At 36.8% G+C, this 16,658-nt stretch overlaps 1 protein-coding gene across 5 annotated transcripts in view; it reads right to left on the bottom strand.

Moving 5' to 3' along the window:
• LOC139971132 (spectrin beta chain, non-erythrocytic 1-like) overlaps nt 1-11,927 on the bottom strand; it is a 55,318-nt gene extending 43,391 nt beyond the window's left edge. Inside the window, exons 1-4 of one of the 5 annotated variants that reach the window (XM_071977343.1) lie at nt 11,604-11,927; nt 6,093-6,215; nt 2,910-3,061; nt 288-308 (exon numbers count right to left, since the gene is read on the bottom strand). In XM_071977343.1, coding sequence (XP_071833444.1) covers nt 288-308; nt 2,910-3,061; nt 6,093-6,195 — 276 coding nt within the window. In that variant the 5' untranslated portion in view covers nt 6,196-6,215; nt 11,604-11,927. Of the gene's footprint in view, nt 1-287; nt 309-2,909; nt 3,062-6,092; nt 6,216-6,462; nt 6,989-11,603 lie in introns of those variants that run through there. The other 4 variants (XM_071977346.1, XM_071977344.1, XM_071977345.1 and 1 more) reach the window with 4 other exon arrangements.
• Between the last annotated feature and the right edge of the window lie 4,731 nt (nt 11,928-16,658).

Below are 16,658 nucleotides of genomic sequence, written 5' to 3'. Positions count from 1 at the left end.
TGATCACGGAATGCCTAAAATTATGAGTCTCTGTCATCCCCCCTAACCAATGCTAAATGGAACAACTACATGATAAATTTATTACTTGGTAAGTACAATCCATAGACCTAAAAGATGAGTGCTCACACAACATAAATTATTTGTGCAAACTGTTGATGAATAAATGGTATCAAAAAGTGAAGTAGTTATGGTGAAGAAAGTCATGGGATGGGGGGTAAGGGGTTAAGTTGGATAAAAGGTATGAGAGGGACCATGCTAAAATTCATTCCACTTTTTGAAAGACATACTGCAGGTAAATAGTCTTCACCCTGTACAGAAAAAACAAATTAACAAGAGAAAGAAGAAGGAAGTGCAAGAAGAAGAAGAAGGAAAAAATTACTTTTAAAATTACAACTTATTACTGAAAGCCAAACAATGTGTCGCCAAGCTTGTGGGAAAAGTTTACTTCTTCAGAGGTAAAGTTTTTCCTTGCCTCTTGCAATTTGTTATGATAAGGAGGAGACAGGTATGAGAAGCCTTTGAGCCATACACTGTTTTTCTATAATTTAACTCCTTAAAGGAGAAATATGTATATATTCAAGTCCTGCTATATTTATCATTCAAAACTTGAAAGCTATAAGCAGCAGTCATTCGTTTCACTCCAGGCAAGTATAGGCAGTCGGCAGGTGTGTACGAATTATTTGAAAACATTCTTGTCTGCCATGGTAAAGAAGGATTGATTTTTGCAAAGGGTTGGTTATGCATAATTGCGATGCTCACAGTGTCCGTGGCTTCAGGTTATCCAGCCCATGTCTTGGATGCACAATTTAGATGTTTTAACAGCAACTTTTCAAGTTTTTCAAAGTAAGGTTGACAAGTCCATAATTATGCATCTCACCCTCCTCCCCCCTCATAGATCCAGATCTGTATTATTTGTTATCTGTCTAGATTGTGAAGGCAACACATCTACAGTACCAATCATAAATCAAGGCTATTCAAAGGCCCTATTTGCATTTATTTTAAAGACAAACCATTGGGCCTGGTACAGGTTTTCTTAAAGTCTAAGTTGTTGGCAACCACAAAATGAACTTTCTCACATAGTTTAAGATGACAGTCATGGGATAAATGACAGAGTGCTGTATCCTAACCCTTAGAAACATACCAAGTGCTGGTAATGTTTATAAACATAGGAAGATCAGAAATAAAATATTTTGAGTACAAATTCCCAACAAATGAATAATTCTTTCTGTTTATATATATATATATATATATATATATATATATATATATATATATATATATATATATATATATATATATAGTACAGTTAACCTTTCGCACACTACAAAATCCAAAAAATTCAGAGATACAATTTCGCTGCTGCATTTTGTAAGAACTACCAAAGAAACAACCAAAACCCACCAAACATGAAAAATCTAAAATGAAATCAATGGTGTATATGGTAGTGGGAAGTCCTGTAAAACATTGCTAAGATATACTACTGTTAAGACTTTAAGATAACCTACACATAGCATTGCATAACAAACTATACCCCGATTAACCATACACTGGCAATAAATATTTGAAGATGATAACTACTTTTTGAAGTGACTGAACTATCAACCCAATAGGCTTCATCAGGATGACTGGTTGAAGGTTAAGTTTGCTTTAAAGATCATCAGAACTAAAAGTGGGTGGGTGAGTATATTTACATTCAGTCCAGTTTAAATTACATGACGACGACGATAATGTACAAAGGTAAGGTAGTAGTGTGGGCATGTATACACGTGTACTCAATATCACTGCATAGGTATGCACGGTGATTAACCGAGGTATGCATCTCTCACTGATGAGTAACTTTCAAAGGCAAACTGCTTGCCCTAGATAGATACTCTGACTGTACATTGGACAAAAGCCCCCCCAAAATATACACAAAAGCTTACAGCCATAGGATGTGGTACTGTACAATAAGTTGACCCTTGAAATAATTGATTGGTTTATTCACACTAATTCCTTTGACAATTCTAGCAGCTTTAAGCTGAATGGCTGTTTTTCTTAGAAACACTTCCACTATTGAACTGAGGATACTTTGCGATGAAAAATTGTTTCAAAAATTGTTTCAAAACGATAGAGAATTACTGGACATACAGTAGATGTTCTTAAATATATATCACCACTACTTTCATGTGCTCAGTGAGTAAAGCTATCTACTACTAGTACTATAAGTGAGAGGAGCTAGGTGCAATGGTGAAACTATATTAACTCTGTCCCACAGTACTCCCCTAGGGTGGTCATCAGGAGTGATAGCATATTATGCAATGAAAATGAAGGACTGGAATCAGTCACCTGCTCTTTTAACTGGATTACCAAGAACACATTCACTTTATTTGGCATTGCAAAATACTTTGCAAAAAGTTGCTATATAAAAGAAGTGTAAAGATGTATCAGTTTTGTTCACAGGAACCATACATAAAGAGCCTGCCTTACAAAATTGAGCGCTAAGTAATTTCCTGTAACTTCTGATAATGGAAAATGTGTTCGCACAAAAACTAACATACATGTACAGCTAGTGTGAAGAGGACTTTGATATACACCACAGGAAGGACAGATGAGATGTGACATCTTTCACAAAAGTATAATGATTAATATGAACATAAAAAAGTTAGGAATATTGATAATATTAGAACTTTATCTCAAAATCAACTAAACCTTACAAAAAGAAATGTCCACATGAAAGGTATTTAAGTTTAAGAAAAATCTTAAATCCTTCTGTGCTAATCAGGTGTTAACAATTAAGTTAATGTTTGGCCCAAAACGTTTCTTTTGAACCCCAGTATTATGTCAAATGTTTCCTACGTAGCAGCGAGCATAACTATGAAATGATTGACAGAATGGTAGATGTAAGGACCTCTTTTGGTCACTCCACTTACCAGGTGTTCCCCCGAGAGGACCTCTAAAAGACGAATAAGCTGGCGTCCATCCTTTAGATCATTGTAGAGGTCCGCAATGCGGGAGCCTACCCGCTGTAGGTGAGAGTTTACCCATTTGGTGAAGGTTTTCTTTTGGACCGTTTCACGCTCATCTGGTAAAGCAAGACGAGAACAAACATTGCATCAGAACCGCTTGAAGAAATTTAGGCCCATATGACGATCCCTTAAACTCTTAACATTGCTCTCCTAAATATTTTTACACTAGGTTTCTAAGAATTTCAGAAAGAAATTAAGAATGAATACAACTTGGATTTTAAGGGGCTGTATTCATGTACAGTATACTGGATGGCAATTTCTTATCCTAATTTAAGTACTGTATGTATATAAATTTCTCCTTCAAGTTGCTCTTGTTTAGGTAAATAATGCAACCTCCCTGATGCATTAATACTTTCAAGTACAGGACTATTTCTCTCTGGACATACAAAATGCAGTCAGATGGTCATGTACACCCAGTTTAATTTACAAGAAAACCTTGCGCTCCCATTTTTTAGTGGGCCCACAGACTTCTGTAGGTACAGTACATTTTTGTACAAGATCTGCTAAGAAAGTGGCATCTATATCCCTGCTGTGACAGTAGGAGAAGTGTTGGTGTTTCTTTTTAGGTTTTAAGACAACTGAACATTGTCAAATTTCTACACCAAATATAATTTTGGTGCTTTAAATGTATGATATGGTATGCATCGCACAAAAGTGATTCATGTAGCACATACTGTACCATGAATCATGCTTGACAGTGTTACAATTTTGGACTTTACCTATTCCTGAATATCTATTAACTTTACAATTTAAAAGTGACAATATTATTAAAGTCTGTAGTTGCTGTAAAAACAATAAAGTTACAGCTTGCATAAAAAACCTTGCTAAACATTGCATTCAATTTAGAATATATTACTTACAGTATAATTACTCCTTTGAACTGCAGTCTGAGCATCTTTACAACCCTGCAATTTGCCACACATTGTATACAGTACCTAGCTAAATAGAAACTGCAGTTTCTTATTCTTATATATTCAAATGCAATAAAAATGTCTTGTGTCCAGATATAGTCTGAAGCTATATACACTGAAAATGCTATACTACTGTCTTTATTTTTCACCTCAAACACATGCATGTCCATATAGAACTAGACTAAAAAGTACATAAAAATTTGCCCACCCCAACCCACCTCCCATGGTAAAAAAAAAAAAAAAAAAAAAAAAAAATGCAGAAAGCACTTTCAATATCATGCGGCTGTTTTCAAGATAGACATGTCCACATTTGTTGAGACTGTAATCAAACATATCCGTTGAGAGAAATGATTCTTTCGCCACACCTACAGTAAAACCACATACACACATAAAATGTCACACAAAGCTCTAAGGCTGTAAATAATTGATGCAGCAAAAACATGACATACTGTACGACAGACCTGTACGGTAAATTCTACACCGTCTACAGCTAGCTAGATTCAAAGGCTAGCACCAAGGTGGCTGATCTGGTGTTGCTTCCTCTGTTCATTTTTTCTCCTTCTTACCTGGATTATATACAGCTTGTTCGACAGCAAAATCTAAGCCGTCATCTAGTTCGCATTCAGCTCAAATAAGGAAGAAGTTAATGCCAATCACGTTAATGAGGAAGAAGTGAAGTTATGAGGTTAAATTGGGGGAACAAGGCACGGACAACAAACAACGAGATGGAAACTTGCGGGTGTTAACATGGAATGGGATCACTCTTGGTATTAAAGGGATGCATCGAGATTCCAAAAGGATGTGATTGGTTGACATCCTTTCCTGGACGGTTTTCACGAAGATCACTGACAATTGAGGAAGATGGCAAGTTGTGGGAGGATATAAAGACTGGAGGTTGTAATCAAGAAGGTGGATAACATTTAGCACAGTTCGTGAAAAGATGCGATAGAAAACCACATTCTGGATGTTAATAGAGTTGTAGAGAAGGGGAAGGAGCATCTCCATGAATGCCAACAAGATCATACAGTCAGTGAGTAAGCTAAGGGTACAGTAAGGATGATGAAACATTGGATGCTGACTGGCAATGAGTAAAGATTATCAATGCACAATGGGTAAACAAATGTTAGAGCTGCAAAGGAGATTGAAAATGAGTCAGGTGTTCAAAATGCAATTCCATACTACTGTGTTTGTAATGTTCAATAGATGATGTAGAATCAGAGCACATACAGTAAGGATAAAGGTGGTATTAATTTATAAACAACATAAAACTTAAATATTGACCCATCCATAGAAACATATGTTGATGTTCCCAGGGTTGAAAATCTGTTTTTGAGCTTCTGTAGGTCACTATTCCAGCCAATCTGATGACTGCAGTATGCTAGCATGCTTTAGAGGCCATTGGATTCAATTAAGTTTCCACATGACTAATCATCTGAGACCATCTAGAACAGCATGGAGCCAAAGGGCCATTTGTGAAGTTCCAGTCCAATGATCCCAACTATCTTGAACTGCTTATGACAACCTTGGGAATTTTCTTTAGAATTTAAATCCTACAAAGTTTAAGATGACACTTATTCTAAAAGAATGACTATAGAAGCTTAAATCAGACAATGTATGGACCAAGGCCAAATTAAGACAAAACAAGGCCAAATTTTCAAACAGCAGGATTACTGTACATGTAACTCACATTGAAAAGATATATCTGACACTAACATGATATATAGAAACTTTTGACCAAGAAATATTAGATACAGGTTGATGGACATCTTTTTTTCACCTACTGTACATTATACTACTTACAATGCTTTGGTCTATAAACCTATATGATGGCTACAGACTTTCATCACAACTAATGCCAATGTCATACAGTATACAGTGAATATTGTCTCAAAATAACCTCAACTAAGTCAAACATCTGAAGTTTCTACTTTACCATTTACTGTAATAAAGAGGCAATTTTAATCCTGTAGACAAATTTTAGGCAGTAAAAATTGAAACAGGGAGGAGAGATTAGTGGAGAAGCATGAGTAGCAATTGCATGGGGTGCAGTGACATTTGCCACTAGTGGTGGACAGGGGAAACATTGCATGGTAACTTGATGGAGAAGGAAATGAAACTGTTGGTTCACAAACTGCTGAGAGACAATCTTCAATTTTTAACCTAAAGGTGTTCTTACCGGCCAGTGCCTTGATCCTGGACCGCTCAAAGAGCTTGGCCCCGCCCTGGTCATCAAAGGTAGCCTCTTCCTCCTTCTTTTCCCATCTTGTCTCAATCGACATGGCTGATTGATGGACTCAGCCTACAGAAAATGAAAGAGGAGAAAAATAAAAACTTAAAGATTTTTAAATTTATGCTGAAATTCATAGTTTTAAACTATTCGGCATGAAGCATTTGCTTACTAATACTATAGTACCTACTGTAGCTACTTCAAATATGATCATTATGAACAAGTTCTACATTTGAGTAAACCTCTTAATCCTTCAGATATTTATAATGGTATACTTTGTGTCTTATTAACAAAGGCAATTGAAATGTAACGTTCTTACCTTCTTGAGATAAAAATATAAGATTTCAATCCTTAAAATTTATGCAACGATATCAATTCAAAATCATAATAAAACTAATCCATTGCACATCCTTGTAAAATTATGTTCCTTAATTACTTTCCATGAGAGATCCACACCAATGACAGGATTGTGCTGTTAATCAATAATCCGGCAAAAAATAAAATACTGCAATGTTTTTAATGTAGTCCTAAGGATACACAGTGTCACTAAGTAACACACCCATAAAGTTGCAATGCAATACTGTTCAATGTTCAAACAGCTGCACACTTGCTACAGTACTGTATTATCAGTTTTCCAATGAAGCTGTCTTACAGTCTTAAATTTACGAAAGAAAATTCCAAAGGTAATTATTTTTTTGAGACCAGGAACAACTGATTTCAAAATTTGATAGGATAACTGCCTCAGCGCTGCTCCAAGTAAAATATCAGAAACAAAACTGTAGGTGGTGTGAACCGAATAGCAGAACGTAGATCTCACAGTTTCTCAAATGAAATCATCCTTCCATGAAGACTACAGAACGATAGACTGTAGTACTGTGCATATGAGAAGACTCATTGCATACTGTTTTGTACTATAGAACTTCATCCCACGTAGCGGCAGACCTGTGTACACTGTCTGACTCACCACCCTGCCAAACACAGCTAACTCATTATCAATGCAGTCGTGGATAAGAGAAGCCTGAGCACACTGTAATGAGGGAGTGCTTTGATGTTGGAAAGCATTGCAGTTCTGTCACAACCCAGAAGATTATGAAGTGTGCAGGACGATACACAACTTGATAAGATTTTCTGGGGAAAATGTCACTGTATACGGTTTCCACATGGATGCAGATCAAAGTTAGCATTACTGGGAAAAACTTCCCGCCAAAACAGTAAACGTTTTCCTACCAAAATGCAGGATTCGTGAATGGTATACGAGGAACACAAAGTAGTGCATTGTTCAGAGTTACGATGGCAACTACAATGATTGGTATGCAGACATTCCTACTGTACCTAAAACTATATAACTAGAGTTACACTGTAAATAACTACAGAGTGCAGTACACAGTCTTGCACTGTTGGGTACTCATCAAAGAAAAGTCTACAAAATAACAGATCGTACAAGCTAGGTCACATATCTCCAGTAATCACATTTACTGAGTTCAGAAACTAGAACTGCATTCCAATCCTCGCCTTGCAAACAACCAATCATTTGTTGACGAGTATAACTACAAAGGATGCCATTTCATATTGTTTCGCTGTTCTTTTAGAGTCACTATAATTGTCCTAAACTTCCACTCTGATTTCCAACCCTCCTCTGAAGATGTAAACAGGGTAAAGCTAACGAGAATAGGAAATTATCCTCTGCCTGTTATGACCGAGTTCATAGTGTCATTGACTGGTCAGGAAGTTAAGTTGATGGTAAAACTTGAACAATGTATAGTAACAACACTCATCTCAAAACTGATTTTTTTTTTCTTTCTTTTTTCCCCCACCTCTTTTTGGGATTACTGTACTAATCTTCACCAATTTCAAGTTATTATTATTTATTAATATTTTTTCTTGAAAGCGAATTCTTTTCTTATACATGTACTACTGTACCTGTGACTTAAGAATCCTGAAATATAATAGTTCAAAATCAGTTTCTAGTCAACCAGGTACAGTAGGGATGACAAAGACAGGAAGTTTTCCCATTAAAGCAGTCAAAGTTAGTTACAAAATGTACTTTACAATGGAATTCTTTTCTCAAAATAAAACTCAATGCATCTATCCTCCATGACCTTCACCTGAAAGGTAATCCAGGGAGGAATTCTAGGGTGCCTTGGAAGGACTCTCAGTGTCATTTAAATCCCCAAACAATGAACCTTTTGTCTAGGCCATAATATGGCATGGTGGACACAAAAAGAAGATCTACACTTAGTGTACAGTACAGTGAATATTGTTTATGAATTAAACAGCGTTGAACTTTGCTCTCACAGATGATTAATGCATAATTATCTGTTAATTAAATTCTAACAATGTGAAACTACAGTAGGTATTTGAAATACTACTGTAAGTGCCCAAGCTGTGAGGACATCTACTGTACAGGACAGTGATTTCTTAAAGGAGCTGGTTGATCAATGAGCTTGCATGGTTTATTAAACCTCCAACCAAGGAAATACACATGTACACTTTTAGGAGATCAAATTGTTAGGTGGTTGTATAATTTACTTTTACAACATGTTTGAAATAACTCAAGAGAGATTATTACAGTTTCAAACATTTCATATAGCAAATGTAGCAAAGTTTAGCCTATCTGTACATGTACATACAATTTACATCAGTCATTTCAGCACTGGTTATAAGACTAATTACCAACTTACAGTAGTCTGTACAGGTCTGTTAAGTCAAGTGGAAAACAACATCCTGTAATCAATTGTTTTGAAAAGTAGGGCATTTTACTTGAAAAATCATTACACCTGGGAAGGTTCATGGATTAGTAATGAAGTACCAAATGTCCAAAACAACTACCTTTAACTGTTCACTGTTTTGTTACTGGTGACCTTGACTGATATTTGACCTCTACAGAAAGCAAGATGATTTCTTTCACTCACCTACGGTTGAAAAATGATCCAGGGATATACCAATTATGAAGGTCATTCTCTACTTAGGGAGCTAGGAAGTTAGCAAAGTTTTTAAGACTGAACCCTGGTGACCTCATGACTATAAAAAAAGGGCTCTTGAAAGTACTAAGATAGATCTGTATGCCAAACTTGTATGAACATCACAAACTTTTTGAGTAATCCCAAAACTTCGAGCAAAACTTGGATATTATGAGTGACTAGCTTACAGTACCTTTCTCTTCACAACCTTAGCATTCTCACGATACCCTACCTGAATGAACTGGTAACCTTTTCAGCATTGTGTGCCCTCTATGACTTCTCAACTAATCCCCTGCTCATTCTACCACTCAAAGTTCCTAGCAGAATTTCTTCAGGGACATTGGGTTTCCTTTGGATTTGGGTTATTAGAATAGACCTTTTTGATTGTGTGGAGACAAAGCTGTACATACACCGTCCACATTTGTATATTCCTGTTGCCGTTGAAGGAACAACAAGCAATCAAATACTGACTGACTTCTTTAAGCTGGAAATAATATTTTGTTGGCAGGAAGTAATGAAATTGCCATTATAGAGCTAAATTTTGTGTTGAATTTGCCACATACAGTAATCTTATGCTATTAAGGTAAATATTATAACATTAAAGGAGTCTCACAGCATTACCTTTGAAAACTTGTTGCAACAATATAGATGTCTGTCATGATATTAGACTGATGGGTATTCCATTTAATTATTCAGGAATATTACATCCTTGGGTATATTTATCAGAGTAGAGGAACAGAAGTTAATACAAGTTTGTTTTATTATCCTGACCATCAGGGTGAGAGGGACGAAGGAAGTGGAAGAGGGGGCCATGTGGTAGGTGTTACAACAATACATTTGGTCATATTGCAAGTTTTGCACATACTTTATTAAACAAAGGAACGTGGCTACACATGCACCTACTGTATTGTTATAATTCCGAATACCATGCTGTAAGCGTGGGTTGGCAAAGCCACAAAGCCTATATGCTGAGCAAACAAAGTCATAGGTTATCCAATTGTATTTTTGAATATTAAGAAGTGCTTTGAATCATAGACCATAGCACTGGTTGCAAGGGTTCAAACACATTCCCATAGATCATGTAATACTACATGATAATGAAAAGCATGTTGAGCATGTACTAGATACATGGATGGATAAGTACTATCCATGTCATAGGCTCAATTAGACTCAGGACTATCACACCCTGCTGTATCTGTTAGTCGATGAACTCACGAAAAGCCCCCAAAAGAATCATAAGAATGTCTTTTTTGATAAAGGCCTAAGCTTTTACTGGTAATACTACTGTAAGTATCAAAACAGAATATAGGCCTAAGTTAGGCTAACCTTTACTTTAATACTTTTGTTGAACACTTGACATGCATGAATGAAACAGTGGCGGAGCGTCCATATAGTCAGGGGGGGGGGGGCAAATGCCCCCCCTGACGGACTCAAATGGATTGCTGGCGCCCTTTTCAGTTTTTTACCACTTTTTACTTATTCGCGATTATTGACTTTTTTATTGCGTTCTCAGTCTCATCTACCTATTGACATTTGTCACATTTTCTTGCTGTAATTTTCTAGGGATCTAGGGAGTATCTTTACTCAAAAAAAATCTGTACGCTCCGTGCCAACCTGTAGTGGCGCTCCGCTTTGATAGTGTTGAAAGCGCCCCTACAGACCATTCTCGCCCCCTCTGACCAATACCACTAGCTTCGCCACTGGAAAGAAAGTAGCCTGGCCTAAGTACAACTAAGTGTTCCGATAACTGGGGCAATTGAGGCAATTGTAGACCATTTGAAGCCGCCAAAGAGCAACCTAGGAAATTGTTTACGAGTGAGTAAAGTGAAGTAGTCCTAGCCCTAAGTAAATTCAAGCTCATGATATTGAAAATAGATGGTGCCAGGCATCAATGATTAATGTCTGCTTTACAATCATGACTCTTAGTTTTTACTTTGTGACAACGTCTATGTTGTCTTCAAGTTAGACAACACATTAGTTTGAAGATTTTGTGAGAAAGTCAATGGGGATTCGTGTAAAATGATACAGAACAGCTTAGCTTAAGTCCTAACTCAAAATTCAAATGTTAACATAGACTAGGCTATCCTGGGAACTGATCCTGCTGTTTGCAGTGAAATTAATGCTGAATTTCAGTGTACAACCTAAGTAAGGTCTCAGATAAAAAGGTAACAATCTAATAAGCAGTAGCCTAATTCAATTAGTGTGACATTTCCAATTAAATGGCATCAATATGAACATCCTCAGTAACCGTTCAATTGTGGTTAGGCCGAACTTAACGGTTTGGGCTAGCATGTGTACAGCGACCCATCCCATTTCCAGTTTTCTGAGAAAATACAATACTAAGCCTAACATAGAAATGTACTGTACTATGATATCGTATCTCTGTCGAGGTACCAGCGAATGAGTGTGAAGCCATATACAGATTATGTGTGTACATCGATATAATTATACGGCAGGTGCTATGTCATTTGTGACCAAAATTGTAACAAATAAAACTCACCTTGGATCAAATTTAAAACGCCGACCAAATCTAATGGAATGGAGCCAGCTTCTCTAGTTTAATCCTGTAAAATTCCGGTGTAATGGTTCCAATTTACAACATCTGATTGATCCCTGTGTGTGGGACTATCGGCTAGTCGAGTCAACGGATGAACGCATAAATTATGTTGAGTGTTAAACAACACCCATTGTTAAGTTTCTTCCGCGACTAGCAAACAGTTACTGAATTCGAAGCGAGTTGCGCTATATCTTGTAATGTTAACCACCGAAGATGGTCTGAATTTATTCGTTATATCAAAGTCCATAACCTTACCCAAGCTTTTACTGGAAAATGTTTCCAATTGTCAAGATTTTCAAAATGTTTTGATTTACAAGCGTAATAACTTTCTATTATGGGATATATCTATGACTATGCATATAAAATATTCACAAGAGTAACCAGAACCTCGGTATTTGTATTTGCTAAGAACTTTTCAAATACATCGCTGATGAATTTAAATATTATTCTTTATTACCGACTCAAATCTATTTATCATTTTCGCTGATACACTCTACTACATGGATCTTATCATGATAACATAAGTCGTTCTCTAAGTTTCACATAAGCTGAGAACGAAATCGCAGAAAGCAACTGCGTGGAGGTTGAAAAACTTTCAAATTATAACAAGAGGGACACATTAGAAAACAGGGTAGTTTTAATCGCCATGTGCTCTAGACAGACGCTATTACTTCTGGCAAAATTCCGTGCGAAATATGGTAACATATGTTCATCTCATTTATGTTCGCATAGCGTTGCCACTACAATTAATATTATAGTACGCCGCCGAGTCGTCAGAGACTGGTGACAGGACAGGTAATCGGGCAGCGCTCCACGGCCCAGGGCAAAAGAGGGCCCACCAGCCACCGTAGTCTCCTAATCAAATCCGATATTTGGTATACGCTTGCGCACATGTTGTGTTCCATTAATCTAACAATCTGCGTGTTGTAGTGAAGTATAACTGTAAAGAAAGGCCGAAAGAACACTTTTCTTACATGCACAACATACTATTTCTTTCTTCATACCTACAATTTTCATAAAGTTCAAGCATGACCAGCACTGAACGCTCCTTGTATAAATAAACTTCTGTTCTGACCCCTGCGCACCCTTGTAGCCAGGCACGGGAAGAGGGGGATATGCTCCCCCACCCCGTTATATACTATGTGCCTCCCCTCTCCCAATCTGATTCACCATCATATTGTAATTGTTAATTTTAAACTTTAACTTCACATTATCCAAATTCAACAATTAGGGCCTCATCCATTTAGACAATAGTGTACATTCTCAGTTGCAACACCCTATTTACTATGTGCAACATTTTCAAAAAATTGATGAAATAAACTTATGTAAACGTTGTAACATTTCGATGGGACATTAAATTAACCATTTACCATATGCGTAATACTCACAAAAACGTTAACTTGCTCAGGCTGGTCAATTGCCACGATGATGATCTTACAGGCTTACTCTGCTGTTGCCATTTACGATAATTAATTAAATGCCACAAAACTTCAAATTGAAACTACATATCTTGGCGCCAAAACCATCTACCAGGGGTCTGTTTTCACCTAAGGGTGCAGAACAACTTAATAGTAATGATTAGTAACAACTAAACTGCTGTCGGTTATGGACATATCCCGGATACTTATTCGGCCTATAGTCGGATGGCCCAACTTCCGTGATATTCTATCCTGGAATTCAGCAAAAGTGTAAACAGAAAGCTGCTTTAAATATGTTGTTCACGAATCGATCCGAAATTCTATCACTGGCACTGCCAAGAAGTTAACAGTAAGGGTGGGAAGGATGATCGGGGGGGTGGGGTGGGGTGGGTGGATTGGGGTGGTCGAGTCTACGCCGAAATACTGATTGATGAAGGAGCAGCGTTGGTCACATGTCAGTGAAAGTTGGCTAGACAATATATAGTGAGAATTACTATAAAATTTAGTGAACGTTTTATCCACGCTCCTGCGCAGATAAGAATCATTTCATTCTCAGAGTTCCCTCGAGGATTGTTCTGAAAGTTATATAAGAATCAAGGGCTTTACTTTGAATGGCGATAGGGTGTATCACCCCAGAAATTAATATTCCGTCGGAACAAAGCGACGGTCGGCAGTGAATTTTGCGGTTTGTCAGGAAAATCATGACACTTCCGGGAAAATTAATCAGGGCGATCAATGGCACCATTACGCGGCCGGGGTATTGGTATAGAGGAGGGGCGTAGTTTCATTTTGAGAATGTTAATGATTTTTATCTGACCTTGTCTACGTCCCAGGCACGTTGCCGTTTGACCACAAAGTCTGCTACGTTTTATGGGAATAGCTTGACTTTCCATCAAATTTAGACTTTTCATCTCAATATGTTGATGCTTTATCTCCGAATTTCGACATTTATCTCGTAATGTTGCAGTTTCAGTTAAAATAGGCTATGTGACGTTTCACCATAAATCTCGTTCAAAGTTCAAATTTTCACGTTTCATCTGGAACTATTGACGCCTTTATCTTAGCAAGTCTACATTCATCTTACAAGTGTGAAATTTTGCCACGTTTATTCTCGAAATTGCTACAAAATATGTCAAATTTTCGACATTTTGTTTCGAAATGTCGATGTTTGTTCTTGGTTTTCTTTTTTTTTGTGTGTAATATAACGACATAATCATTCGAAATATCGAAATAAAATATTACGTGATTGTTCGTTTCTTCATAATGCGGTGTCAGCATCCATGACATCTGAGATAGGAGTATCGGTCAAAGGAAATTTGAGACCTTTTTTGTCGGGACAATCGGACCCCTCCCCCACTGCCCAAGTCGTCGAACCTTACAATGACGCCCCTATAATGAGAAGAAACGCGGTTAATGTACAACCGAGTCGATAAGGCAGGACCAATTATGCATGCAGTGATTGAAATTAACAATAAAGGCTGCTGTAATTACTTTCGTAGACTCGGTACCATGTAGTTCAGATAAGATAGAGGCCTACATGGCATATTAACTGTTCAACAGTTATTACACATTTATATTTGTTTACACTTCTTCAAGTAGTTACCACATCGAATCCATACAGAAAACATATACGTTATAACTTGGGTTGCAAAGTGTTTGTAGTCAAGGACAAATATAGGCAATTAGTTGTGGAACGGATTCCGATTCGATCTGAAAACTTAATTTATTTCAATTCCGGGTTCAATGAAGCAAAACTTTGGATTTAAAAGGGCCATGTTTACATTTGAAACAAAACTCGATATGATAAATGAATTAAAACGTGCGGCAATACCATAATTTAATGAGCAATATAACTGTAAACTTTATAGTATTTCAGCCAAGGTTAGCTAAGGTCACCAACTGTATTGTGAGATCGTCTATCGAACTTATTAAAAGCATACTGTATATATAGGTACGGTGAACACCCAGCGTAATGAGAACATAATATTTTGTATGTCTTGCTTGGATTGCACACATTTTCCTTCACATTTTCTAATTTGTCTATTTAAGTTGCAAGGCCTATAATCGTGTGAAAATAGAAAATATTGTAGTAATGCCAATATGTAAGCTTATCTAAGTTTCTGGTGGGTGGGGGGGGGGGGGGGGTTGGAGGGGTTGAGTTACTGATAACCAGGTAAACAAAGGAATATCAGGTTTTCTTTGGGTGGCCAGACATCCGGCACTAGGCTGGACAATCAGGCAATTTACAACACTATCCTCCAAACTGCATATCTATAATATTCGTGACATTGAGATATGTAAACTGCATTGACTCCAAAGCATCTAAACATGGTTTCTTGTCTGGCACCCACAGCCATATCATATCAAATTGTGGATGTGTCCTCCTGTTTGATGTCGTGTCAGTGCCCCCCTCCCCTTACTCACATCAGTCCCCACCCCATGGCAAAGCCCCCTTAGAAGTATACATGGTTGTACCCATGCATATGATGAATGTCTTGGTTAGGAATGAATTCTCCAAAGAGTTCAAGTGTTAGTCAAGAACATATCACATTTGAGTGCAGTATACAACCTGGTGATTGTTTTCTAATTCACAGAGCTATGCCTAGATTTACATATCACAAGAGAAGAATTAATACCCAAGAATGTCTTTTCATAATTATATTTGATTCTCTACATGAAGAACACAATTATAAAATAAATTGACTCTATCTTTTAAAACTGAAAGTTCATTGATATATATATATATATATATATATATATATATATATATCAGACTTGATATATCACTGTTAAATTTTACATTATATGTAAATGAGTTAGAGAAATCTCACTGGGAAATTTTAGACAATAGAAAAAGAGCAAAGATATTTATGGCTAGAGTGGGATTTGAGCCAGTTACCTCTGGGTCTGTAACCTTGAGGTCACCAGAGGTCACTGGTTTGAATTCTGCTCTAGCCATAAATTTCTTCGCCCTTTTCCAAAGGTTACAGTAGTGAAATGTCATACAATTTACATGCTAAAGGAACCAATTTGACCAAAAGTGTCCAAAATTTTCGGTATGAAGTAAATTGTCCAATATATAACACACTTAAGTGCAAAAAATTTCCACCGTTATTTTCATATCTGCAGAATTTTGTTTTTCTTCATGACTTTGAATCCTGCTGAAGAACTGTAATATTTGTTAATCAGCCTAATATTACTGCAGATCTGTTTGAACTATGGCCAATTGTACTTGCCCCCACATGTTAAAATGCTTGACTTGCCAATAGCTTAAAGTACTTTCCCTTATATGACTCCATTTCATTAAGTATTTCAGACATTGAAGATGAGCCAAACAAACTAATCTGGGGCCATTAAACAAATAGTTACAAGTAACTACTTCCTTCTTAATACTCTTTGGGGTTCATATCGCTTCCTTTTACATAAAAAAAATAGCAATAGTGATTCTTAAAGAGATCACTTGTGAATAGAAAGTTACGACCTATGACTTGATATGATTGAATTGAATTGAGTTGTGTTTTGATTATTAAGGAGTATCATACAGGTATAAATCTAAAAGCGTTGGAACAGTTTGCTCTTG

Source organism: Apostichopus japonicus, chromosome 8, assembly GCF_037975245.1.
Source record: "Apostichopus japonicus isolate 1M-3 chromosome 8, ASM3797524v1, whole genome shotgun sequence".
NCBI lineage: Eukaryota > Metazoa > Echinodermata > Holothuroidea > Aspidochirotida > Stichopodidae > Apostichopus > Apostichopus japonicus.
Note: the sequence above shows the minus strand (reverse complement) of the source record. Positions and strands in the feature narration are given on the sequence as shown.